This window comes from Lutra lutra, chromosome 12 (assembly GCF_902655055.1).
Source record: "Lutra lutra chromosome 12, mLutLut1.2, whole genome shotgun sequence".
In the NCBI taxonomy this organism is placed as follows: domain Eukaryota; kingdom Metazoa; phylum Chordata; class Mammalia; order Carnivora; family Mustelidae; genus Lutra; species Lutra lutra.
In genome coordinates this window covers 85,929,233-85,956,276 of record NC_062289.1, presented here as the reverse complement: position 1 = coordinate 85,956,276, position 27,044 = coordinate 85,929,233, and the positions used below count along the sequence as shown (strand labels likewise).

Below are 27,044 nucleotides of genomic sequence, written 5' to 3'. Positions count from 1 at the left end.
CAGAGACTGGCACACAGTAAGCCCTCAATAAATGCTATTATTATCATCATCTCCATTGCCACCTTGTTACTATTATCTCCCCAAGTACATTGGAAGGTATGTTCTCACAACAACCTTCCGAGATGTGTGATATTGTCCCCATTTTTCAGATGAGGAAATGGAGGCTCATGCCACATTTTTCATCAGTCCCCTCCCTAATCTCCATGCCACTCATTATCCCCACAGACACTAAAGGGATCTTTTTCTTTTTCTTTTTTTAAGATTTATTTAATTATTTGAGAGAGAGGGAGCATGGAGTGGGGAAGCACAGAGGGAGAGGGAGAGAGAGAAAATCCCAAGCAGACTCCCCACTGAGCAAGGAGCCTGATGAAGGGCTTGATCTCACAACCCCAAGACCATGACCCGAACTGAAATCAAGAGTCAGATCTCAACAACTGAGCCACCCAGGCGCCCCCAAAGGGATCTTTCTCAAATGAAATCAGATCTCTCTCTCTCCCTCTCTCTCTGTGTGTGTGTGTGTGTATATATGTATGTATATATATATATATATATATATAATTATATATTATAATTATATAAAAATTATATATTATATATATAAATATATATAAATTATAATTATATAAAAATATATAAATATACATTATATATATATATATAATTTATTTGTCAGAGAAAGAGAGAGACAGCACAAGCACGGGGAGTGGCAGGCAGAGGGAGAAGTGGACCCCTCACTGAGCACAAGGCCTATGTGGGACTAGATCCAAGGATCCTGAAATCATGACCTGAGCCAAAGGCGGCAGATGCTTAACCAACTGAGCCACCCAGGCATCCCGAAATCAGATCTAATTTAGGAAAAAATGCTCTCTGGGTAACAATGTACCTAATTTTTTTTTAATTTTCATTTTTAAATAATCTCTACACCCAATGTGAGGCTTGAATTACAACCCCAAGATCAAGGGTTACAGGCTCTACCAAACAGAGACAAGCCAGGTGCCCCTATTACGTAGTATTTTCTGATCCAATGTTTCTTTATGATTTAGATGTCTTAAAAAATGAAGAGTGATGCCATGGTTGGGTTAGATGTTAACATTAAAGGGAAACTGAGTAAAAGGTATGTGGGAACTCTTTGTACCATCTTTGTAACTCTCAGTAGACCCAAAATTATTTAAAAATAAAAAGCTTATTTTAAAAAAATGAATCAGGGGTCACCTGGGTGGCTCAGTTGGTTAGGCAACTGCCTTCAGCTCAGGTCATGATCCCAGGGTCCTGGGATGAGACCCTCATCGGACTCCCTGCTCAGCGGGGAGCCTCCTTCTCCCTCTCCTCTTACCTGCCGCTTTGCATACTTGTGCTATCTGTCAAATTAAAAAAACAAACAAACAAACAAGAAAAAACAAAAAAACTTTAAAAAACAAGTCAGATCATGTTACTCATCTGACTAAAATCCTGCAGTGATTCCCCACTAGTCTTAAAATGTGAATGTCTTCCCTTGGCTTCCTAGGCCCTGAGTGGTTGGCCTTTGCCCATTTCTTCAACCTCCCCTCCCAACACTTGCCCCTCACACTATCCTTTGGCCTTTTTTCAGTCTACCAACGCTGGAAAATTGTCCCTGCCTCTGGGCCTTTGCACTTGCTGTTCCTTCTGTTAAGAAAACTCTTCCCCTATGTAGTTCTTCCCATGACTCTCTTTCTTATCCTTCAGATATTGATTCAAAGGTCAAATCCTCGGAGTCCTTCTTCCATGTAGTCATGTGACCCCTTCTAATTCTCTCACAAAATTTATCACTCTGAAATTACCTTCTTTGAATGGTTTCTCTGTTCCTGCCTATCTCCTCTAATAGACTGGGAATTCCATGAGGGCAGAGACTATGTTGGTTTGCCTACTGCTATGTCCCCAGATTCCTACATGGGGCCCAACACAGAGTAAGGCCTCAATGAACATTTGCCAAAAAGAATACCAGTGTCTGCTGGTAATACCACAGGACTTTGAAACAAAGCTGTGGACCTTGTCAAAGGCTTTCACCATATTTTTTCCTATGGTTCTCCACTTTGTACAAAACCACCAAAATACACAGGCAGGTCCAGATTTGCTGGCAAACCTCATCATCATTTATTTGTATCATTTAACAATCCTGATGCTCATTAAATTGAGATAAGGGAGGGAAAAGAGTTCACCCCCAACTTTCTAGAACAAAGTTCCAAATTTTTGATTAAGGACCAAATGTAGCCCAGGTATGTTTTGTCAGTCTCATATAGTGTTTTAGAAGCATTTGAGGGGCATCTGGGTGGCTCAGTGGGTTAAGCCTCTGCCTTCGGCTCAGGTCATGACCTCGGGGTCCTGGGATGAAGCCCGAATCAGGCTCTCTGCTCAGTGAGGAGCCTGCTTCCCCCTCTCTCTGCCTGCCTCTCTGCTTACTTGTGATCTCCCTCTGTTAAATAAATAAATAAAATCTTAAAAAAAAAAAGAAGAAGAAGAAGAAGAAGAAGCATTTGAGTTCATGACCAGGCAAAAATTGGAACTTTTCACTAAAAAATGGAATGTCCAAGTTCTCCTGAAAACTCAGAGGATCTGGCCACATTGAGCCTGTTTCTCACATGGCCTCAATGGATTCCAACTGAAAGTGGCTGGCTCCTTGGGTGGATGGGTGTGGTCTCTCCAGCTCACCATAGTCTCTACTCTATCCACTTGGCTTAATTCTTTTATGGTGCCTGAATCCTCCTCAAAGCTGAAGTATCCCTAGAAATACAACAGAGTTTCCAAATAATTTGGCCACAGCCCCTCTTATATGGAAGCTCAATGTATAAAACAGATCACAGTAGTAATAGTTAATATTAAGTTCTTACTGTGTACCATGGTGCTGCTCTGGTTGACACAAGGGATGGGGGACAAGAAACCCATCAGTTCCCCATCAACTCCAGCAGCCCCCTAAGAAAGCTCTGTGAATCCAAGGAAGAGCATTCAAAAAGCACATTTTAATCCAGTATCCTCATTATCTAGATGGGCAAAGGGAGGCATAGAGAGGAGAGGGGACACACCACCTATTAGACGGTAGCCTTTCAGGCAAATACTTGCCTGCTAGTCCTTAGGGAGGCCATTAGTATTGATAATGGCACATGGGAGAACTGGAGGACCAGTTCTTTCTTCCAAGAGATGTTTGCTGGTTTCTGGGAGCCATTCAGGCCTACTCTGTGAGTCCATGCCATTCTCAGGCTCTAAGCCAGCTAATTCTTGTAGACATATGCCACCAAAACTGGACTCAAGGGGGGGGGGGGTTGTTCAAAGAAGAATGGCACATGGATAGAGACCCTCCCTATGCCCCAGTCGTCTGAATTCTTCCTCCAGCCCTGATGATGTCAACAGATATTAACAGACCAGCCATTTTGTATGTGGAAAATCATGGCACTCTTTTTGTGTTAGAGACATGTTTAGATCATTCCACTGGGTTCCACATTCATGTGTCAGGGGTGTGCTAGGTATAGGGGATTCACAGTGGTGGTTTGTTACATATGAACAAGAGCTTTGATTTCTAGCTGTCCTAGGTACCAGCCTGGCTCTGCAACTTACTAGCTGTGTGACCTTCAGAAGACAACCTAGCCTCTCTGTGTCTCACTTTCTTCATCTATAAAATGGGGATGACAGGAATAGTACATAATTCCTAGGATTGTCTTAGGGATTTGATAATTTTTGGCACATACCAAGAAAACGAGTGTAGTGTTTGTTTGTTTTCTCCACTGCACTTATCAGAAGCTGATATTTTTATTTGCATCTTTGTTTATTGTCTGGCTTACTAGATGACTCTCCATGAGAAGGGCCTTGTCAGTCTTACTCACCCCTGCTTTCCAGCCTAGAACAATGCCTGGCACAGAGTAGGTGCTCCATAAATATTTGTCTGCTGAATGAATCGCTGTCTTTCATATTACTGCTCTAATTGCCACTGCGATGATGCACCCTGCCCTGGAGGAGCCCAGAGTCTCGTGAAAACCAGCGAGAGCCACCCTGACCTCAACAGCCAACTGTTCACAAGTGCTGGGCATCAACTCTGAATGTCACCAACTGGGCCCCGTGCCCTAGGCTGACAAACGACACTTGTGTATCTTCTGGTGGACAGAGTTACAGCACGGGAGAATGAATTCGAAAGGGGAAAGTGCAGTTAGAAGCTGAGCCAAGGTGTGTGTGGGGGGGAAGCCCTATCCCTCAATGCTCCACCCCAACCCACCTCCTGCCAGCAGCAGGGGAAGTGCAGTCCACTGTGCAAGGAGCCCGCCCAGGGAGGGCACCCCTGTGGAGGACTGGTGCCTGGATGGTGCAATCACCTCGATGGCATTTGGGGATGGGATAGGCATCCTGTGTGCCTTGAGAAACAAAATTAATTTCTAGGGGGTTGGGAAAGGGCTTTGCTAAAACGCTGCAGGAGCAAACAGACAAATGTAAAGGTCAGGAAAGAGAGCAGATGTTTCCCTGAATGTGGGCTGTATTTCCAAACACAGCTAAAGGCAAGGTGCAGCAACCCCCCCCCTAGTCCCGGGGGTGGCATATTTTGGGGGCTTCTTGGAGAGGGGTGCACTTGGGGAGACCGGGAAGCGGAGGGGAACGGGCCAAAGTCTCCTAGGATGCCTGCAGAAGCCAGGATTGCCTGCACTATCCGCACTGCCGGCCCCTGCAAACTCGCTCCTCTCTTCCGGCCTCGATCTCCGACGCGCGAAATCTGCAGATTTTTCCTTTATCTGCTTGCACACGCTTGTTCTGTTCACCTTCGTTCTGGCTGGAATCAGGGTAACTGTTCCGATGATTATATAATTTGCCGAGTTCAAGAAAGATAATCCAAAGATAGGAATGATGAAAAATTTTTGAGAGGATTAAAAAAAAAAAATTTCCCCAAATGTAAAAGTTACAGAGGACACACACACACACACACACACACACACACACACACACACACACACACACACACACACAAATACCCATAATCCCACCACGCAGAATGGGTAACTGCTAATCTCTTGATTTATCTGGGAGACGACTTTTTAAATTAGTGACCAAATAAACCTTCCCCTACCCCCAAATCCCAGCAAATCTGAAGTCTGAATCCAAAATAAATCAACCTACTTCTCTTCAATACTCCGTCGCCACCTCTATTGCATATTTCTATTAGGGGCTAAATTAGAGAACCCCCGAATTCTTTCGTTGGGCTTTCACATGGCCAAGCCTGCAAACATCCGGCCTAATGAACTGTATCTGGCGGAGGCTGCAATCCCACGATCGTACAGCTGCATCTTCCGCTCATCTCTAACTCCCGCGTGCAATTTTGCAGCTCCCGCTCCCGCCAGGGGGCCTATTTGCCCGGCCGGTTTGGCGGAGGGATCCCGCGCGCGATCGCAGTTACGCTCAACCGTCTTCCCTCATTCCCGCGCTCTGGCCCCGCCCCCTCCCCCTCGCTCTGGTCCCGCCCCCTCCCGCGTGCCTTTTGCCCCATAAAGAAGTCCCGGCCGGGCCGCTGCACTCCCCCGCGCGCATCCGTGCGCCGACCGAGACTGGCTAAGGAGTCGGCGGCCATTTTGTTCTTCTCGTGGTTCCAGTGGGGAGAGAAGGAGGAAGCAGGGAGCGGGGCGGTTGGGGGGGACCCGCCGCGGCTGCTGCCACCGCCGCCACCACCGCCTCTGTGCTCGAGGCGTGGGAAAGGAGGTGTGAGTCCCGGGCGCGAGCCGGCGGCGGCGCCGCTGCGGGAGGGTCGGCGGTGGGAAGGCGATGGCGGATATAGATAAACTCAACATCGACAGCATCATCCAACGGCTGCTGGAAGGTGAAGGGGTCGGCGGACGCGCTGCGGGTGGGAGGGCGGGCGGTCCCGGGAGCTCGCGGGGGAGGGGGGAGTTGGGAGGCCGGTTGGGCTTACAGCGCCGACGGGAGTGAGCTCCGCGAGTTGGCTCGTGGAGCCAGGCGCTGCAGCCGGAGGGAGGCCGGCCGGGGTCCCGCACTTGGCCCAGCCCGCGGACCCTGCCGGCTCCGCTCATTCATTGCTCGGAGGTGCAGCCTTCTTCCCGGAGATTTGAAAACTCCGCTCCCCACCCCCACGTTTCCGGTCCGTACTCCCCTTGCGCCCCAGAAGCGGGACCAGCCCTTGGAGGAGAGAGGGCTGGGGGCCCCAGTCCGCCCTACAGGACGGCGTGTTCCTTACTTTCTGGTACCCGTCCTCTCGGAAAGCAATTTGATGGGGCTTTGGGGACTTTTTTCCTATCATGCTTATTTTTTGTGTGGGGCTGGGGTCGGACGGCCCATTTCTTGTTACTTGGTGGCGAACGTTCCTATCTGCTGAGGGTATGGGAATCCATCCCCTCCTGCCTTCCCAAATACTTAATTCTTAAGTTACCCTATCTTGAAGAGGACTCCGCGCTCTTTTCTGAACGTGCCTCTAACATGAAACCAGCGATGATAACAGTTGGGTTATCTTTCCAGTGTGCCAGGCTCTGTATTAAGCGCTTTGCGTTCCTCTCATGATTACATTCATAGCAATACTCAGCGTTTCTAAAGCGCTTACTGTGTGTCAAACATTCTTAGAGCAGTTTACACACATATCATAAATTATCCCAACAATCTTGAGAGATGGGTGCTATTATTTTTTTCCCGGTTTTCAGAAGAAGCTAAGACAGAGGTTAAGTCACTTGACCAAGGTCACACATTAGTGGCAGGTTTCAAAGCCAGCGGGGAGCTAGAACTTGCTACATGCCACCCATCTTATGTTTGAAGGAAGGAGGTTAAGCTTAGGTTAAAAGAAAGCTTTAATTTTGGCTGACCTAAGACTCCTGAAGTGCCTGACAGTCGATTCACATTGATGGCGGATACAGATGAAGTTTGGATTTTAAACAGGGTAGTTGAAGTGAGCGTCCCCCACCCGAATTTCCAAGCCTGTGTACTAAATCTCGTTTTCTGAGATTTGGAAGAATTCGGATCTCTTGATTTGGGCACTGGATAATGAAGAGTTGGCTGAGTTTTAACCGCTTTTTGCCTTTATACTGTGCTCCTAAAATGTTGTACTGGAAGTGCTTGAGAGATGGAGTCCAGAGCAAGAACACTTGGGGCAGCTCTGGTACTAGAATTTGCAGATCTTTTAAATTAAGTCATTAAAATTAAATTTCTGAAAATATCTTAATCCATCTTGGATTTTTTTTTTTTAACTTGTATATTTTCTTAAAAGAAATATGTCTAGGGGCGCCTGGGTGGCTCAGTGGGTTAAAGCCTCTGCCCTAGGTTCAGGTCATGGTCTCAGGCTCCTGGGATCGAGCCCCGCATGGGGCTCTCTGCTCGGCAGGGAGCCTGCTTCCTCCCCCTCTCTCTGCCTGCCTCTCTGCCTACTTGTGATCTCTGTCAAATAAATAAAATCTTAAAAAAAAAAAAAAAAAGAAATATGTCTATAAAGTCCCCTGAAATGCTCTTGAGATGTCGGTGGCATTTGTGGGTGAAAACCTTGTCACTCATTCAGGACTTGGCATTTATTATAAGAACTGTATTTTTCATATGTTTTCATGATAGTTAATACAGTCCTTTGATTTCTGTGAGGCCACAGACAGCCAGAAACCGATTAAAACAGTTTGCAATAAGAAAGGACCTTTTTATTAAATATTTTCATTTTAACCCTTTAACTTTTGCGTATCTATACAGGGCAGATTAGCTGGGCTTTCTTTCACTGAGGAAACAAAAAATTGGAATCCGTGTTGATTAGAGTCAGAACTTTAAAACCATTTAAGTCTTGTTAAGACCTTCGTTGCTTATAACTCTATTCATGTAACAGATTTGTTCATTTAGTCTTATTTTTTCAATCATGCTAAGAAATTTACCTTGATAAACTTGGATCATCTAAAATGAGATTGTTTCTTAATAGTTCCTCTTTACATGTTATGTTGCACTGAAAACCAGATTTTTTTATTTTATCATTTTTTTATTGAAATTAATAAAGCATTGCATTTTAGTGTCTCTGGAATGGTCTAATTGCACAATACTGTATACTTCAGATTTACTTTTTTCTTATCAGTGTTAATTTGGCAGAGGAACGATTGAAGATGATCCATTGAGGATACAGATTAAACAGAGACGCGCACGCATACATGTCCATGTTAGAAAATGTTGATAATAAATTTTCTGATTTTTTTTTTGTACTGTCCCCAAAACCTTTTTTCCTAAGTTGTTTTTGTTTTGTTTTGTTTTGTTTTTTAATTTATTTGACCAATGGTGAGAGAGGGAACACAAGCAGGGGGAGTGGAAGAGGGAGAAACAGCCTTCCCACCAAGCAGGGAGCCTGATGCCTGATGCGGGGCTCCATCCCAGGACCCTGGGATCATGACCTGAGCTAAAGGTGGACTCTTAACTTACTGAGCCACCCAGGTGTCCTTTCCCTAAGAATTTTAATTAAGATGTAAGTATATCTGAATATGTTATATGAACTTTGTGATTTTTTATTTAAGATTTTATTTATTTGACAGACAGAGATTACAAGTAGGCAGAAAAGCAGGCAGAGAGAGAGGAGGAAGCAGGCTCCCCACTGAGCAGAGCTCAGGGGCTCGATCCCAGGACCCTGGGATCATGACCTGCGCCGAAAGCAGAGGCTTTAACCCACTGAGCCACCCAGGCGCCCCTGTGATCTTTTTTATATGTTCAGAATTGTCTTTTTAAGACTGAAGTTTAGTTGAGAAATGGCTCAGTAATAGTACTAAAAAGGCAAGTCAAAGTGAGGTCTTCTTTAAGAAAGCCATCATGTTGGTTTGGACTACAGCTTTGCAGTTGTTTTCTAGTCTAAATTTTAAGTAGTTTTTCCTTAAGTGAGGCATCACTTAGGTGACCTACCTTGGAAGCTTTTTCAGGCTCTGCCTTGCTAATGATAAAACTTGAAACTCCTTAGTTTAACATTCAATAATTTGAAGGACTGTATAGTAAAACTTGTTAGATTTAGAGAGAAAATAAGCCAGCTGTTGATTTGGACTGATAGACCCCATGTTGGAGAAAAGTGAGAGGGCAGAGTTTTACTTTGTAAGTGACCTAGTTTGGGGAGCAGAGATGGCCAGTACTTTCCTTACGTAGCAGGTGGTATAACTTACTTCACATCCAGATTTGCAAAAAAAGCATCTGTGGTCTGAAGATGACGATTGTCAAACTACAAGACCTTGTCAGGCTCTGCATAATTGTCCTATTTAAGTGATTTAAATATGACTTCTTCCTTGGCCCTCAGAACACGTCTAGTACTTAAATCCTCTGATGTGTAAGAGTTCATCTGAAAGTAGGGAGTGTTCAGATACTCTGAAACTATAAAATTAAGTGGCCCATGTATTTAGCTTTTTGGTGTAATATGAAACATGTTTATATTCTAATCTTAAAAAGGCAGTAGTGCCTGGTCTTGAGGATCATACAAAGGACAAAAAAAAAGTTCTTTAAATTTTGATCAAAGAAAACAAAGTAATCTTCTAATGAGACCTCTGCAATTGCTATTTTTTAATTGGTCAGATAATTTAACAATTGGAGGCTTTTCTTGGAAACAATTATAGGGCGTTTTGTTGATAAAGACAGTAATATCAAAGCTTGTGTTACTAATTCCCTAATTTACAAGAAGTCTGTTTTGAGAGACCCACTGTCCTTCCCTCCCCTTGCAGCATGTCAGTAGTAGGCCTCATCCTCTCCCATGAGGTGGGAGAGGAAGGATCTCTTGGAGACATGATCTGCAGCTTACACCAGTTCTAAACCACAGCGTGGAAAGGATTACTCTCCTTGTGTCCAGAGTGCCCCCGTGTTTGTCAGTAGCAGGAGGCATCGGTGAAATCTAACAGGATGGCGTGTGTCCCAAAGTGCTTGAGGGAATGTGAGCCACCAGAGCAGAGGCCAGCCTTTCCTTCTCCCTCGCCGGTGAAATGGAGGCGGTGTGGGGCTGCGCATTAGTAATCCGTTTTCAAAGATAGAGGTTGGCCGGTGAGATTGTTTTATGTCTTTGATATTGCGGTCCTGTAATCTTTGACCTGTTCTGCAGATATGTGCCTGTGCCAGTGCGTTTACTTGAGGTAGGTGAGGATTACTGATCCTGAAGCTGGGCAGTGGTTGATGACGGTTATACCAGCTTGGCGGTTCCACTTCATTTACAGTCACTGCAATTAGAAGACCTTAAAGATGGAAATGTGAAGGAGACAATATTCTGATGTGAATTGCTTTAAAACTGAAGTCTTATTCAAGATGAATAAGGAAAATTTTCATATTTTGGGGGTTTATGGAATTCTGAGATGAATTATTAAGATTTAGGATCAGCCCCCTGTTTCCAAGCATGTAAGAACAGATGATTTACCTAACAGGTCTTGATTATGCACCTTGAACTTCCAATGTCTCCATTCCTCCAGGGTTTGCTGGCACCCAGAGTGGGTGTCACTGGTATTAAGCCTTATGAAAATGTAAATTATTCATAAAATACAGGGTCAGACCTCAAGTCTAATTAGTGGTGTTTTATCAAAATGGGTTGTTAGGCTGAAAAGATAAACATCTTTCAATAAACTGGTTTCACATTAGGTGTAGAAAATTCAAGATACTCAAGAGAGCAGTAGTGTTTTCCAACTATATCCTGAGTATTTGTCTTAAGAAAATTGGTATCACCTCTAAATGTCCAAAGTATATACTGTTGTAGCATTGTGTGTCAAAAAAAAAAAAAAAATGCACAAAGTATAACAGTAGCAGTTAGGAAAGTCAAGAAGGAGTGCGTGTGCTGTGCAGAAACAATTCAGGTGGTCTAAAAGTAGCAAGTCTTCCTGCTGGTGACTGTGATGAAACCAAATGATTCTTAATAACATTTTTGTGGTTTCTATTTTGTGTAGTTGTTTGTGGGAAAGTTTTAATGTTGCACATATTTGCTGCTGTTCGTCTTGGTTTGAGGTCTCCCTCTCCTAAATCTATCATGTAGTGTGAGGTTACTGATATTCTGTCGCTGAAGTGAACTTGTGATGTGCAGTAGTTTTAAGATGACCACCAACTTTAAAGATTATCTTAAAACAGCAAAATCTGCGGCAGCTTATTTTTATGCTGGTTATGCCATTCTTAGGTGCTCTCTTTGTGTATGCTGTTTCTTTTAATTAGACTTACTTTCAACAATTAAGGGACTTTTAATTAAAGAGCAAGAAGAATACTTTTTTATCATTCCTAGATAATCCCAAAGTAGTCTTAAATTCCCTTGTGTGGTTTTCATTTCTGCTTTGCTTGCAGCCAGGCTGTCAGAAAAGTTAGTGTTGCTTGTGAGAAAAAGCGGTCATTGCAAATACTCACCGATTACATTCTTTTACTATTTTGAGTTTTTGTCAATTTGGTTTTGATACAATTGCATGGAAGTTTTTATCATACACTCATTTTAGTGATTTGCCAGATAAATAGCTAAGTTTCTATAGACCATCCTTGCTGTTAACAGCCATAATGCATTTTTCTGAATCATTCTAGCCAGATAAAGGTTTTTACTCAAAAGTCATAAGTTTAGGATCTAAATTGGTATATTAATGTATTGATCACTAACCCACACATGTTTGCGATGCCTGCTGATTTCCACGCAATGCCTAGCATCTGGGTTTGTAAGAAACACTCCCATCTGGAAAATGAAATTCTTATTTGTTGGAATATTTTGGATTCCTTTGGAGATTGTTGAAATAATTTGCTGTTTACTATTTGAACTACCATAGCTACTTAGGAAGGTGACATGACAGCTCTTGAATTTCCTACCAAGGGTCTTGTTTTTGTGCATGTTTCTCCCATTGCACACACAGCACAGTAAGGGCTTTAAACCTCAAGGTAAGTATTGGTTGATGTTTATTAAGTAGAGCTGCACTGTTTGTAATTAGAGAGGTTTTTATTTAAAATAGAGATGTTTTTATTTTTAAAAAAAACCTTTGTCTTTTTAATGGTACTGAAGATAATATCCTTAAGGTGAACTTTTAGTTTTATAATCTTTATGAAGGGATAGTTCTAGTCTTAGCCTTTCTAATGAGCTGCAGTTACTAGTCTTGTTTTCTGTGTCCTCCACAAAGAAAGGACAAGGTTCTTGTCCATCCTGTTTACCAGGGTATCCCCAGCAACCATCAGAGGGTCTGGCACATAGTAGATACTCCACAACTATTCTCTTGAGTGTTTGAAGCGTGGTTAGTAAGTATTGATAGTCTTAACAAACAGATTGCCTAAATTCGTTCTGATTTAATACTTCTCAGTTGTAAGGATGCTTAATGATTTTATATTCTGTCTCATAATTTTCTTAGGAAGCGGAGACCACCATATATTAGGGTTTTGGTAGTTTGTCCTGTAAAAACTCCTTGGTTTGGAAGTTAAAGACGAACAAATCCTTAGTTGGGAGGGGAGTAGTATGGTAGCAGCACCACCAGACCTAGAGTTCATAGGGGCCTGGTGTTGTTATAAGCTCTGTGACCTTGGACCAAGTCACTGAACCTCTTAAATCCCAGACTGTAACAGAAGTGACAGAGCATAATTTCGTGGGATTGTTGTGAGGATTAAGGGGCAACGTAAAGCATGCTAGTGTGGTGCCCAGCACGTGGTAAGTGCTTGGTAAATGTTAGCTGCAGCTACTAGTGAGTGATTACTTGATGGACATTGAAAATAGTGAAGTAGATTTATGCACTAGTGGCCAATACGGCTATTTTTAAGAAATAGCTAGTGTTTATTTGAACTGCTAAAACCCATTTTGAAATCTTTTTTTTTTTTTTTAAAGATTTTATTTATTTGTGCTCGCTTCGGCAGCACATATACTAAAAAAAAAAAGATTTTATTTATTTGACAGACAAGGATCACAAGTAGGCAGAGAGGCAGGCAGAGAGAGAGGAGGAAGCAGGCTCCCCATGGAGCGGAGAGCCCAATGCAGGGCTCGATTCCAGGACTCTGGGATCATGACCTGAGCCGAAGGCAGAGGCTTTAACCCACTGAGCCACGTAGGTGCCCCCAAATCTTTATCTTTTAATTGTTAGATCATCTTCAATATGAAATTTAAGAGTAATCCTAAATTTTTGCAACTAGAAAAATGTTCTGTTAAAGGCTGATAGGAAAATGACACTGTTGCTTTTTTAATTTTAAAGCAAAGACACAGGTTTTTTGCTAATCAAAAGCATGTAGTCTGGAATGCATGTTTAATTCTAATACCACATGTCATCAGTACTCAAGAGATTTATCCAGATTTCGTTCACACAGCAGTTTGAGCCCCTGCCACGTCTAGCCATGGGCATGTACACTGCAGAGCCAGTCGTGTGGTCTTGGGGTTTACAGCCTACCAGAGGGTCCAGATGAATAGGTGGAAGCAAGGAGGCATTTATGGTACAAAGTATGATGTGTATTGAGTGGTAGCCAAGTGTTGTGAGAGCATTTCAGAAAGCATAAACTAGGCTTAAGAGAGGAGAGGAGGTGGATAGGAGAGGCTCTCCAGGGCAAGGTAATAATGTATAAGCAGTCTTGAAGGGTGAGCAGGTATTTGCCAGTTGGTAAATGATAGTTTTCGCAGTTTCTATTTTCATAATCTTATTGCTTGAGCTAATTGTAGGGAATTTAAGATGCTTTGGGACCATGTTGTTTTTAATGAGCACTGTTCTCTAGGTAGAAAATCTTTGTTTGTTCTGGAAAAACTGCATTTAATCCTTATTGCACATGAAGAATAATTTTTAGGGGCGCCTGCGTGGCTCAGTGGGTTAAGCCGCTGCCTTCAGCTTGGGTCATGATCTCAGGGTCCTGGGATCGAGGAGCCCCGCGTCGGGCACTCTGCTCAGCAGGGAGCCTGCTTCCCTCTCTCTCTGCCTGCCTCTCTGCCTACTTGTGATCTCTGTCTGTCAAATAAATAAAATCTTTTTTAAAAAATTTTTTAGATTGTTAGCAGTATTGCTTTTTACTTAATCTGTATACTCCACTCAGAGGACAAACAGGAAAACAGAGTAAGGAAGCTATCATAAACTATGTCTAAAGGTGGTAGTGGGAAACCCTCCAAAAGCAGTAAAATTTATATTAGCAACATTAACTTAATCTGGTGGCATTGATTTAATGGTAGCGTTTATATTAACAGTACAGCCTTCATTCCATACAGATGTAGAATAATTATTACACACTCTTGAAAGACTTAAAAGTGGACCATTCATTCACAAGTGTGCGGCTCTGCTGAAAAAGATTGAGGTTGAAAACCAGAACCTTCTAGGAGTCACTTCCTAGCCAAAAATAAAAGTTTCCTGCTGGGCAGTCTGCCCAAGCTTCTGGCTGACTTGTGGTATAATTGCTAATGATTGGGGTTTTCTGGCCAGTGAAGCAGAAATCCCACCGTCTTTCCATCAGGAGTGTTTCTTGAGATCCCTACTGTGTGTCTCAGGAGAGAAAATTATTGTGGTTCTGGAAAACCATTTTTCATTGCTCACTTGCTGTAGTATTATAGATGTGTCTGTTTCATATCTTCCCTCAAATTATCATTACTGCACTTTCCTCTTCATTACTTCTCATTTCATAATATTTTGATCAGAAGGAGACTGGTATTGGTTTACTTCAGTTACATATTTTGGGGTCCAAAGTAGTAATTTGCTCAAGGCTATAGAACCAGTAAAGAAACTTAAGGCTGTAGTTCACTGCTCTCAGCATTTTCTCTTCATTGTGTGCTTCAAGAGTTTGGCCGTTCCCTCTTGTCATCTTTTCTTGTGTACTTTCTTTCATTGAAAAAGCAAAACCTCCTCTACACAGTGTTGGGTTTCTGTTCAGAACTTGTTCTTCAGAGAACTCAGGGATTCAGTGCTATTCAGACTGAAGAATGGCTTTGCCTAAGACAGTATTCTGTCAGACAGTATTTCTCAGCCATTTTTTTTTAAGATTTTATTTATTCATTTGACAGAGATCACAACTAGGCAGAGAGGCAGGCAGAGAGAGAGGAAGGGAAGCAGGCTCCCTGCTGAGCAGAGAGCCAACGCGGGGCTCAATCCCAGGACCCTGAGATCATGACCTGAGCCACCCAGGCGCCCCTCTCAGCCATTTTTGATGGAAAAAATTTCTCAACAGACATCAGGTTTTTTACCTGTAATTTTTGACACTCTAACATTAAATACTTACAGAACAAAGCTAGATACAAACCAGTTAAACTTACTGTTTTTATTCACTTATTAGGCTGAATGACTTTGAAAGTTGAGTACAAGGTCTCCAAAACTGATAAAATTTAAATTCGCAACAATAATTTAATCTGATGGATATTGTGGTTTTGCTAAAACTAAATCACTTTATATTGGGTTTAATGGTGGAAGGATGTAACCAAACAGTCTGTATTTAGTCTGGTCCTGTGATTTTGGTTCAGTTCTAATTCACAGAATGCTTTTATAAATTTTTTGTACAAAACAAGTATTAAGACTGCAAGTTGAGAAGAATCAGTCCCTGTATTTAACCATACCTTACCAGCAAGCAGGCCACTTCCTAACTGTAAGGTTAAGGTAAAATTAGCAATTCAGTACTCTTTAATCTGTACTTAATGACTGTCTAACCTGTTATAACTGGAATCAAAACAGAAAATTTCATTTCCTGCCTACCTGCCGATAAATGAACTCTTACAGGGCTGGAGTGCTTTACTTTGATAGTGAGTAGAACTCAAGGGTGCTCAGATATGGGCAACACACAGTGCTGTACCAATACTTCTTTCTCCCTTTTCTTGTTTTGCATCTGTTCAGATTACTAGGAAGCCTTCTTTACAGCATCTCTGACATCCTTTGCCCTGTAAGGGCATAATCGTATTCACAGATGCAGTCCCAGAGATTGCGCAGCAAAATATGTACAACGAGCCTAAAGTGATACAGTGAAATACAAACAACACTTAAATTTTTTCATAGAACTCTTGAGGAAATACCGATCATCCTTTGAAAAACACTGATGGTGGGAGAGTTCTGAGCTTTTCCAGTCTCACCTTTATTTATTTATTTATTTGTTTGTTTGTTTGTTTGTTTAAAAATATTTATTTAGGGGCGCCTGGGTGGCTCAGTGGGTTAAGCCGCTGCCTTCGGCTTAGGTCATGATCTCAGGGTCCTGGGATCGAGCCCCGCATCGGGCTCTCTGCTCAGCAGGGAGCCTGCTTCCTCCTCTCTCTCTGCCTGCCTCTCTGCCTGCTTGTGATCTCTGTCTGTCAAATAAATAAATAAATAAAATCTTTAAAAATATATATGAAAAGATGCTCACCAAAAAAAAAATACTTATTTAGAGCATTTGTATGCAAGGGAGTAGGGGGGTGGCGCAGAGGGAGAGGAAGAGAGGGAATCTCAAGCAGACTCCCTCGCTGAGCCCAGAGCCCAACACAGGGCTCGATCTCACAACCCCAAGATTACAACCTGAGGTGAAATCAAGAGTTGGACACTTAACCGATTGAGCCACCCATGTGCCTCTCCAATCTCACATTTTTAAAGTTTGGGGTTTTTTTTGTGGTTTGTTTTGTTTTTTGTTTTTGTGTGTTTTGTTTTTTTTTTTTTTTTTTTTTTTTTTTTTTACAGAGATCACAAGTAGGCAGAGAGAGAGGAGGAAGCAGGCTCCCTGCTGAGCAGAGAGCCCTATGCCGGGCTTGATCCCAGGACCCTGGGATCATGACCCAAGACAAAGGCAGAGGCTTTAACCCACTGAGCCACCCAGGTGCCCCTAATCTCACACTTTAAAACAAGAATCCTTAGAACCAGCTCAGTAATGTGACAGTCTCTGACATCTGTACAAAGACTAGTTCATTTATAAGGTTGGAGAGGAGAAGACAGGAGGCAAAAAGAGATAGCCTGGTGGACAGGTTGTAGGTGAACAAGGCTAGTTTTCTGGCTTGGATACAGAACTGAGGCTGTGGGCTGTGCCACAGCGAGTCTGATTTCAGTAAGTAGCAAACGAATACTTTTCTAACAGTGTTCATACACAGAATGTGGCTCCTTGTTCAAGATACTCTAACAAGTCTTAACTTAGTATAGAAGATGCAACTAAATAATTGATGAAAATCTGAGATTTTACAGTTATAATTAGGAATTAAAACCATGTTCTTTAGAAGGGTTGTGAAAATAAAGTCGACCAGAAAGCCATTTAAACTATATTTTTGCCTTCTCAGGTATTTTTAATTTGTATGTTAAATTGTATTTTTACTTCATTTGACTAACTGGAGTTTTTCTCCCCCACAGTGAGAGGGTCCAAGCCTGGTAAGAATGTCCAGCTACAGGAGAATGAAATTCGAGGACTGTGCTTAAAGTCCCGAGAGATCTTTCTCAGTCAGCCTATCCTACTAGAACTTGAAGCACCACTCAAAATATGTGGTAGGTTTTGGCACGTGAACAGTTGCCTTTGATTATGCCATTGATTGAGTGACTCGAGAATATACAGGTGCCCTTGTGTTAGCCGGCAGAATCGTTTGCTGCTTATGGATAATCGGTAACTACTTAAAATTAAATAACTTTACTTTTAGAATTAATACCACTAATGGACTTAGTTTATTTAGGTGTGCTTCAGATTTTCTAAAAATTATTTCACTAAAGGAATATAAGCATCGCAGCAGAAAGGAAAGAAATGACACCAAACAGCTAAGAAAAGGTCTGTGCTATATGAATACATAGGAATTACAATTAAGCTTAAAGCGAGACTGGTTATGCTTAACACAGACTTTTCCTTGATACCATTTTGTAGTCTGTTTCTTCAGGATAGATGCAGATAATCTGTATAAAAACTGAAGATAATCTGAGTAATTCTAAATATTCTAGCGTTTTTTACTACATTGATAAAGCTTATATGTATGTTTTTAAAGTAAAATGTTCTTTGGCATTATCTAGCAGGAATTGAGAGCTGAATGAATTGGGTGGGTGTGTGTGTGTGTGTGTGTGTGTGTGTACCTTTGTTCACACAGGTCTGGGGCTCACTAGCAACGCAGCAGTTTTGCTGACACAGTAACCCACAGGCTGAGCTGCCGGAGATCTGATAGTGGTCAGCGGACCTGAAAGGAAAGCCATGTTACTTGGCAAGAAGGCCTGCCTGGGCATTAATAATCCTTTCCACAAAATTAATTCTTAATTAGTTGACTTTGTGTGAGATTCTAGACCTAAGTATACGCTTAAAATTGTTATTAAGCTCAATTGAACTAACATGATACAAGATTGGAATTTAATGTTAGCCATCAAATTTATCTCTTATTATTAGGGGTCAATCCCATTATGCAATGCATGTTTAAAGGATGTCTCTCCAAAACTTTTTTAGTGGATTGAACCATAAGTATGAGGGCACTGTATAACTAAATATTTGCTTCTAGGTGATATCCATGGGCAATACTATGATTTGCTTCGACTTTTCGAGTATGGTGGTTTCCCACCAGAAAGCAACTACCTGTTTCTTGGGGACTATGTGGACAGGGGGAAGCAGTCATTGGAGACTATCTGCCTCTTACTGGCTTACAAAATCAAATATCCCGAGAATTTTTTTCTTCTCAGAGGAAACCATGAATGTGCCAGCATCAATAGAATTTATGGATTTTATGATGAATGTAAGTACTTTCTACATCTAAGAAGACTTTTAAACTGAGATACTTGGCCATAAACTGCATATACATCTGTTATGATTTGTGAACATTTAGATGAAGTGTTATAATCTCTCGTTTTCTATTTCATTAACTTGCTCTTACCTTAGTTTTTTCTTAAGGTAAAAAAAAATAACACTCCCACTGCAGTATAATAATGTCCTAGATTCTTTTGTGATGTGACTATTAGATTAGATTAAGAAGTAGTGGTCGCAGTGCTGGCTTCTTTAAGATCATCGTTGAACTTAATCCTTAGTACACCTCTGAGGACCTTTCCAAATGGTTTTGTTTTTAACAACTTCATTGAGATATAATTTCTTTCCATAAAATCTAAGTATACAGTTCAGTGATTTTTAATAAATTTATGGAGTTGTATAACTGTCACCACAGCCCCAGGCAAGCACTAATCTGCTTTCCTTCTCTGTAGATTTGCCTTTTCTAGTTCACGTAAATGGTATCTAGAAATATACAAATAATTGCTTTTTTGTGTGTGATTCCTCCCCCCCCCCCCCCCCCCCCATGTGGCACATGTGCACCCAGGACAAACAGCAGTTATCCTAAAATGTGCTGAAAGGAGAAAGCAAAATTAAAAACAAAAAAATTATTTGTGTAATATTTTATACATGCTGTGACCCATTTTGGATTGTTTAGTTGAAGGTATACTTTGAGTTGTTAATTGACAAAAAACAAGATTCTTAAAGCCTTAAAAATTGCCAGGTTTGGTGGAATTTTTGTTGTTGTACTGTTGTTCAGTAAGAATAAAATGTTTAAGGGGAGTTTGGGTCCTTACCCCATCCTCCTTTTGTGCTTATTAATTTCTGCCAGGAGAGGCTTCAGACAGGGAGGAGAGAGGTCATTAAGGAATTCACTACATTTGCCAGTGATGATAACAAGGCCAGTAAAGAATTGTCACTGTGTCCCTCCCCTAAACTGTAGTCGTAACTGATAGTGTGGTGTTTCTCCATCTCAGTTCCACACAGATGTGTGCAGCTAGCTCATTTGTTAGAAGTGCACTGCTAGAAAGATTATATTTCTAGACTTAGCTCTCCTACTCTCACCCTCTCCCATAATTGTATGTTTGTCTAGTCTGAGGCCCTGAGACCTAGCTGGTAAGATGAGGTGGGGAGGGATCACCAAAGAAAAATCTTCGGGGTTCTGAACTGACTAGGGCAACTGAGTCTGTGGCCAGAAAGGTTGTTGTTGTTTTTTTTTTTTAAGTAATCTCTACACACAACGTGGGGATTGAACTCACCACCCGAGATCAAGAGTCAGATGTTCTACCAACTGAGCCAGCCAGACGCCCCAAGAAAGATTCGATTTTGACAATGAAAGAAATACTAGTAGAGCTTATTCCTAAGATAGTGAGATGAGAGGCAGCAAGTTTTATCAGTTGTGTTTTGGATATTTGTTACAACTGATACTTAGAACAGGTTAAGGAAAGTTTCCTTTTGTTTGCTGTTCAGCAAGTACTTTGATGTTTTCATTGATGAAGTTCAAATCCAGATAATCTCTTTGTTGTGACATATATCCAAATGTGAGGATATTAGCTACATTGTTTTCAGATTCTATTTAATGCCGAAGACTTTAAAAATTATTTTAGATGGTCAGCATTGGTCGATTCTTGTTTGGTCCTCAAGACTTACCGATTAACCTTGTGCTCAAGCTCCCCTCATCCCCCATCAGGCAGGTATAACTTGCCATCCAGTCTACTTGTGAGCAGAAAAGTGTCCTTGACATAGGTGGCTTTTGATTGATGGTTTGCAGACTTTTAAAAAAAACTGATGATAATTTTATTAAAGTTTTCAAGTTACAGTGAAAAGCTTTATTAAAATGCAGACTTCATGGAATAGTTTAAAACCACTGCTTTAAGTGATAGGCTTATTTCACAAGTACAACAGGCACTCTTTTTTTTTTTTTTTTTAAGATTTTATTTATTTATTTGACAGAGAGAGAGAGATCACAAGCAGGCAGAGAGGCAGGCAGAGAGAGGGGAGGAAGCAGGCTCCCCGCAGAGCAGAGAGCCCGATGCGGGGCTCGATCCCAGGACCCTGAGATCATGACCTGAGCCGAAGGCAGCGGCTTAACCACTGAGCCACCCAGGCGCCCCACAACAAGCACTCTTATGTGCTACTGTTTCTCCCTCCGACCCCCACCCCAATTTTTTTTGTAAGGAGTGCAGTCCTGGAAAAGCTGGTATACGTTGTTAGGTAAAATGCAAATGTGTGTTATCCTTTTCTGATACCAGAGCTGTCTGATCTGTAGTAAGAGGAAACTGCCTTAGGGGTTCTGGCTCAGAATCCCTGGATTTGGAAGCTGGAAGAGACGTGGCAGTTATCCAGGCTAAACATTTCTGGAGCCAGATGTTCCTACTGGTCTAGAGTGGCCTTAGGGAGGAAATAGAGAGGACAGAAAGGGTCCTAGGACTTAAGATTCTCCGAGGCAACAGGAAGAAGAATCCTAATTTCTGTTGAAGGAGCCAGCGGAGATAGCAAGGGAGTCTGCAAGACAAGCTGGAGTGTGTTTCATGAATAAAGAAACGGGGAGCAAAGCAGACTTCAAGAAGGAAGAGGTTTCGTCGGGACTGGCAAATGCAGCCTACGGACAAAGAGAAAATCCAAGTGAGCCATTGGACGGTCATTCAGAGATAGACTTCGGTAGAAAATAGGAGACAGAACCAAATCACTTTTATGAATGGAGGTTAGGACCAGCCCAGCCTTGTTCTTCTGTTATTTTACTTTCTAAGTAAAAGGTTCCCTTTCAGCCTTCTGTTTGGCTTCCAGAACCCTCCAGTGAAGGAAGATCAGGGATAGGGAATTAGTGACCTCCAAAGAAATACGAAACAGGGTGAACCATGGTGAGAGTTATACCCAGTCCTAGAACAACAAACTATTAGGAGGAAAGACGATAGTCCTGTGCAAAGGGAGAAGTCAAGTATTTGTTGAATTTGTATTACATTCCAAACCCTGTGCTGAATTCCATACCTGACTGACTTTACAGTGGAGTGGAAGGTGTGGTTCGGGGACCTGCTGCTTGGGCCACTCTAACTTTTCAAAAATGTTCAGCTTTAAACCTGTAGATGTCCCTAGAATAAGAAAGGAGAGGAGACGAAGGACAGACTTGGCTTTAGGAATGAAGATTGTGCTTTGATCTTTGGGTTTTCTGATATGGAGGTACAGGAGACAAGGCACCTCACAACTGGGCCATTCTCAACCCAATTCAGACAGATTTGTGCTTCCAGAATTTATAAGTAGGTTTTTAACTCAGAACATAATTTGCTTGCAGGACCAGTGCCCTAAAGTCGTGCTTATGTCCAAATCACACTGTGACTCCAGAATGCATGGCATACAGGTGCTGGTGAGGGGAATATAACCACCCTATAACATTGTTTCTGGGGGGAACGTTCTGAGCATTTCTGGAGTGTTAGTAATAGTTATCCTGGAGCACCTACAGTAAAGAGTCTGTATTCCCCTCTATTTGTTTATGCCTGCTAACTCGAGTCTGTAGGGCTGGGAGTTCTCTGGTACCAGTAAGCTCTTAATGATAGTGGTAGATGGGATGGGTGTTAACTCTCAGAAGCTTCCTCAGAAAGAAGATGGTAATGGCACATGTGTAAGCTGTTCATAATTGCCTCTGGGTTGGGATTGGAATTGGGACAAAACTGGCTAGATTCCAAATAGTCAGAGCTGCCACATTATTATTGAGGGTTAGTGATAACCCTTAATCATTACATCTGGGATTCTGATTTCAAACTTCTGTGGGATTTTAAAGTATATCTAGTTCTAAACCTGTCCTCTAGGGAATTTTTAATAAATCATAATTCTTGTTTACTTAAAAAGTAATTAGCACCTTACTTTGGGAGAAATTGTCCTGAGACAGTGAACCTGTAGAACACCAGTCTCTTATTTTAACCATCCTAAAATTTTCACAGGTAAAAGAAGATATAACATTAAACTATGGAAAACTTTCACAGACTGCTTTAACTGTTTACCGATAGCAGCCATCGTGGATGAGAAGATATTCTGCTGTCATGGAGGTATGTGGGCTAATTTTAGTTGCAAATAGATTTTGTTCCCTTCTGAAGGGGGTACACTTTGACATTCGAGTTGTCATTGGGATGACTTCTCTGTCAGGTGACTCTCCTTTATTGATGTGTTTACCATGGGTCCACTCTGGCGCATCCAGGATCATTTGGATAGAAATCTAAAGTAAGGACTTGATTTGTTACAGGGAATTCTAGGCTCTGTAACAGTTTGACTTGAAAATAGAGCAGAAAGTATTTTTTAAGTATACAATGAAGAGTGATTAATATGCTGTATCATAAATCCTCCAGAATACTGAAAATGTGAGTAGACTTTCCTTGGTCTGTTTTTGATCCTCTCCTTTTAGAAATTTTTCTGACTTGGATTTTAAAAGCAATATTATTTTTCTCCATGATTGCGCTTTATATAACATAATTAAAATAGTAATTACGAAAAGGATTTCTTTTCACCCGTGGTCAGAAGTTAGACAACTGTGGAAGAGCCAATACAAGGTATTTTAATAAAGCCATTATCCCTGCCCTCCTATACTTCAGATGGATTTGGTAGAGCTGGGCAAGGGATTTTTTTTTTTTTTTTTTTTAATTTTTTAGTTTTTTGTTTCTGTTTTTGTTTTTGTTTTGTTTTGTTTTGTTTTAAAGTAAACTCTACCCCCAACATGGGGCTTGAACATACAACCCCGAGATCAGGAGTTACATGCTCCACCCACTGAGCCAGTGAGGTGCCCCTGGGCATGTGATTTTAAACTCAGATGAAAGTCAGCTACATCTTAGCTGGTCTGATGGATTTGATGGACCTTGGACAGCACAGGTTTCCTGGAAAGCTGCATCACACCTGAGCATCTGCACCCTCTACACTCAGTCATTACAAATGGTCAATAATAAAATCTAGAATGTACATTGTTCATTATTATCATCAAAGGAGTTGAGGAGTAGTTGTCTATAATTAATTTTATAGGGCTCTGTATGTTGAGGTAACGGATTCCAAATACCATTTAGACATACTACGCCTGGCAGATTGGTGCATATGATAAATTCAGTGCTTTTTCAGTTGGGGTTTTTGGTGTTTTGTTTTGTTTTTTTTGTTTTTAACCAAAACTAACTAAAAAAAAAATAGCCATAAAAAAAAAATCATAGCCATAGATTTAATTTAAGCCTTCCAAGTTAGCGTCATTTAGTCTCTCTAAGCAGATGGAACTGTTAAAGTGAAGTTCTGTTTTCTTTCCATTTTTTTTCATGTGACAGGTTTATCACCAGATCTTCAATCTATGGAGCAGATTCGGCGAATTATGCGACCAACCGATGTACCAGATCAAGGTCTTCTTTGTGATCTTTTGTGGTCTGACCCCGATAAAGATGTCTTAGGCTGGGGTGAAAATGACAGAGGAGTGTCCTTCACATTTGGTGCAGAAGTGGTTGCAAAATTTCTCCATAAGCATGATTTGGATCTTATATGTAGAGCCCACCAGGTATTGATTTTGAATTTTACATGTACACTTAAGAGCATGTGTGTGAGCACAGATTCTCCTTGTTGATTTTAGTGGGTAGGTATTGCTTATTCTACAAAATGTCTCTGCAGATGACCTGTAGGATATCAGGCTCAATGGGAAACTGAAAAGTGGTTATACTCACCTGCAGTTTATATCTACTTACACTAAAAACATTTTCTCTCCAAGGTGGTTGAAGATGGATATGAATTTTTTGCAAAGAGGCAGTTGGTCACTCTGTTTTCTGCACCCAATTATTGTGGAGAGTTTGACAATGCAGGTGCCATGATGAGTGTGGACGAAACTCTAATGTGTTCTTTTCAGGTAGAGAATGCTTTCAACATTGTTTTCCTCTATTATGTCTGAATTTTACTTCTTTTTTTAAAAAAAATGACTGTTTTCTGCCTACTGTTCATTTATGTTGAGTAGACTGAATTTTTATTTTCCCATGTAATTCAGCAATCAGTGAACCCCTTTTAAGGGGAAAAAAATTGTCGGCTTTTCCTGCCATGTTGAATTTAACTGTTTTTACATTATTTAAATGGGGTAAAAAAAAAACAATTAATTGGCTCCTCATGCTTATAGTTCCTTTACTATAAATCTAAAACTTATGTCAGTATAATGTTCAGCTAAAATTAAATCCCCGCTTGTATGTGAGAATAGAACGAACTGCCATGTGCCAGATGTGCTGTGTGATTACTCCCTTCTCCCACCACTTTTCTCTAATTTCCACAAGACTGATTCACCAGGACATCATTTGGCCTTCACTTGGTGTAGAAGTATCATTTATACTTAAAGCCTGAGTCTTTTTCTCACTCTCTCACTACAATTAAACTTACACAATTTTAAGCTAGCCCAGTCATAATCATAAATAAAGCTACTGAGGTCAAGTGGCAGTCATCAGTTAAATGTCTCACCAACTATTGGGGAGAATTTGCAGCTCCCCGAGATTATGAGAGGGCCCCCTGTGGGTTTGAGAAGCACTGGTGTGGGGAGCTCTCCAACCTGGAGATGCTACAGGATCTGACTTCAGAAAATTGTCATTTTATCCAGAGGCAAAATACTTTGTCCCTGTATTTCATCTGTTCATCATAGCATTTATTATCAAAATGTTTACATATTAGCTATTAACATGTTTATGTTAATATGGTAGTGGGGCTTTCAGAGTTGTTGGGTCAGTTTTAAATGGTCAGAAACCTTTCTGAACAAAAGATTTGAGTGAGATTTAAGAAATCTTAAGATTTGGGGTTACGAATATTTCCTAAAATGGATTTACCTTTGAATCTTTGCAGATTTTAAAGCCTGCAGAGAAAAAGAAGCCGAATGCCACGAGACCTGTAACACCTCCAAGGGGTATGATCACAAAGCAAGCAAAGAAATAGATGTCATTTTGACACTGCCTAGTTGGGACTTGTAACATAGAGTATATAACCTTCATTTTTAAAACTGTAATGTGTATTGGTCAGCTTGCTCAAATAGTGTGTTTGTGGGGCCCCCCTTCCATTTTTTGAGTTAATGAATGGCATTTGCTGAGTTATAACAGCAAATGAAAGACTCCATTCCCAAGAAAAAATGTGTTTGTTTGTTTGTTTTTTTAACTCTGTATTCCTTTTGCAAACAACTTTAATGATGGTGTTAAAGCTGTACACCCCAGAACAGTTTATCCTGTCTAAGGGGTAAGTGTACAATTGATCTTTTTAAAATTCAGTTCAGCCCATGAATAATGTAAATGCTCGTTTTCTTTAGGATATAAAGAGAGCCCTAGGGTGCTCAATCTGTACATGTTATTGTCATAAAATGCATACTGTTGATACAGACCACTGTGAACATTTTTTTTTTTTTAATTTTGTTTCAAAGGGATTGCTTTTTTCTCATTGTCTTGTCATGTACAAACTAGTTTTTATAGCTATCAACATTAGGATTAACTCAACCTTGCCAGCATCACTGGTATGATGTATATTTAATTAAAGCACACTTTCCCCTACCGTATACTGAAAATGACAATTAAAGCCATTATTTTAAATGTTTGTGACTCTTTCCTAAAGCCAAAGTTTCTGTTGAAATATGTATTGACACACCCTTAAGTACAAGGCGGCGTGGTATACGCCTGCCACCTTGTTGGGGATTCAAGAACAGGTTTTTGGTTTTGAATAGCAGTTAGTAACATAGTGCTGTTTAAGCTATTAATGATTAAAGTTAATAACATTTTGTACAATTTCCATATAGTCTATTCATTAAGTAATCTTTTTACAGTTACATCAGGCCTGAACCCGTCCATTCAGAAAGCTTCAAATTATAGAAACAATACTGTTCTATACGAGTGACCGATTATGCTTTCTTTGGCCTACATTCTTTATTCTGCGGTGAAGTTGAGGCTTATAAGTCAAAACAAAGGAACTAACTAAATATCCACCAGTTTATACAGAACTCACAGTATCTATGACTTTTTTAAACTAAGATCTGTTAAAAAGAAATCTGTTTCAACAGATGACCGTGTACAATACCATGTGGTGAAAATGAATTCAGACTTATTAAACGACGAACTTGTTAAATCCTCTCAGTGTCTATTTATCAGCACAATACACACAGGAGAACTGTTGATGGCATATTGAATAGATTTTAATGAATAAATTGCTCTGGAAACCACACAGTTTCAATTTGGATTTGTTTTCCTTCAAATAGTCTGTTTTCCAAAGATGGATTGTAATAGGGATGCTCATGTTTGTGGAGTTCTGACCCGACGTAACTGCGTTTCTGAAGCTGGGTGATGAAACAGCGCTCTCTTCCGCCCCTGCTGCTGGTGGGAGGTGTGGGCCTTGTGCGCTGCAAGGTCTCTGTATCCGTAGTATTCTGTTTGTCCGGGCTCGGATGAACAACGGCTTTCTTTCCCAGACTCAACCACCAGTGTTTGCATGCATAGGTCTCTGCTTTCTTCTCGCTTCCCTGATTCATATGGAACACAGCGTTGTGTCATATTACGTGTGTCACGAAT

At 41.1% G+C, this 27,044-nt stretch overlaps 1 protein-coding gene across 1 annotated transcript; it reads left to right on the top strand.

Moving 5' to 3' along the window:
* The first annotated feature begins 5,529 nt into the window (after window positions 1–5,529).
* On the top strand, window positions 5,530–26,698 carry PPP1CC (protein phosphatase 1 catalytic subunit gamma). The gene is made up of 8 exons (XM_047697286.1): window positions 5,530–5,803; window positions 17,151–17,282; window positions 18,266–18,496; window positions 22,458–22,562; window positions 23,811–24,034; window positions 24,242–24,376; window positions 25,345–25,405; window positions 26,306–26,698. The coding sequence occupies exons 1-8, from the start codon at window positions 5,749–5,751 to the stop codon at window positions 26,374–26,376; spliced, it is 1,014 nt and encodes a 337-aa protein (XP_047553242.1). The 5' UTR covers window positions 5,530–5,748; the 3' UTR covers window positions 26,377–26,698.
* The last annotated feature ends 346 nt before the right edge of the window (window positions 26,699–27,044 follow it).

What these genes read in the sequence shown, in the direction of transcription:
- PPP1CC (XM_047697286.1), top strand. Translation starts at nt 5,749, where the DNA reads ATGGCGGATATAGATAAACTCAACATCGACAGCATCATCCAACGGCTG. An exon ending in CATCCAACGGCTGCTGGAAG is followed by an intron (nt 5,804 to 17,150) that starts GTGAAGGGGTCG and finishes TCTCCCCCACAG; the next exon opens with TGAGAGGGTCCAAGCCTGGT. An exon ending in AGCACCACTCAAAATATGTG is followed by an intron (nt 17,283 to 18,265) that starts GTAGGTTTTGGC and finishes ATTTGCTTCTAG; the next exon opens with GTGATATCCATGGGCAATAC.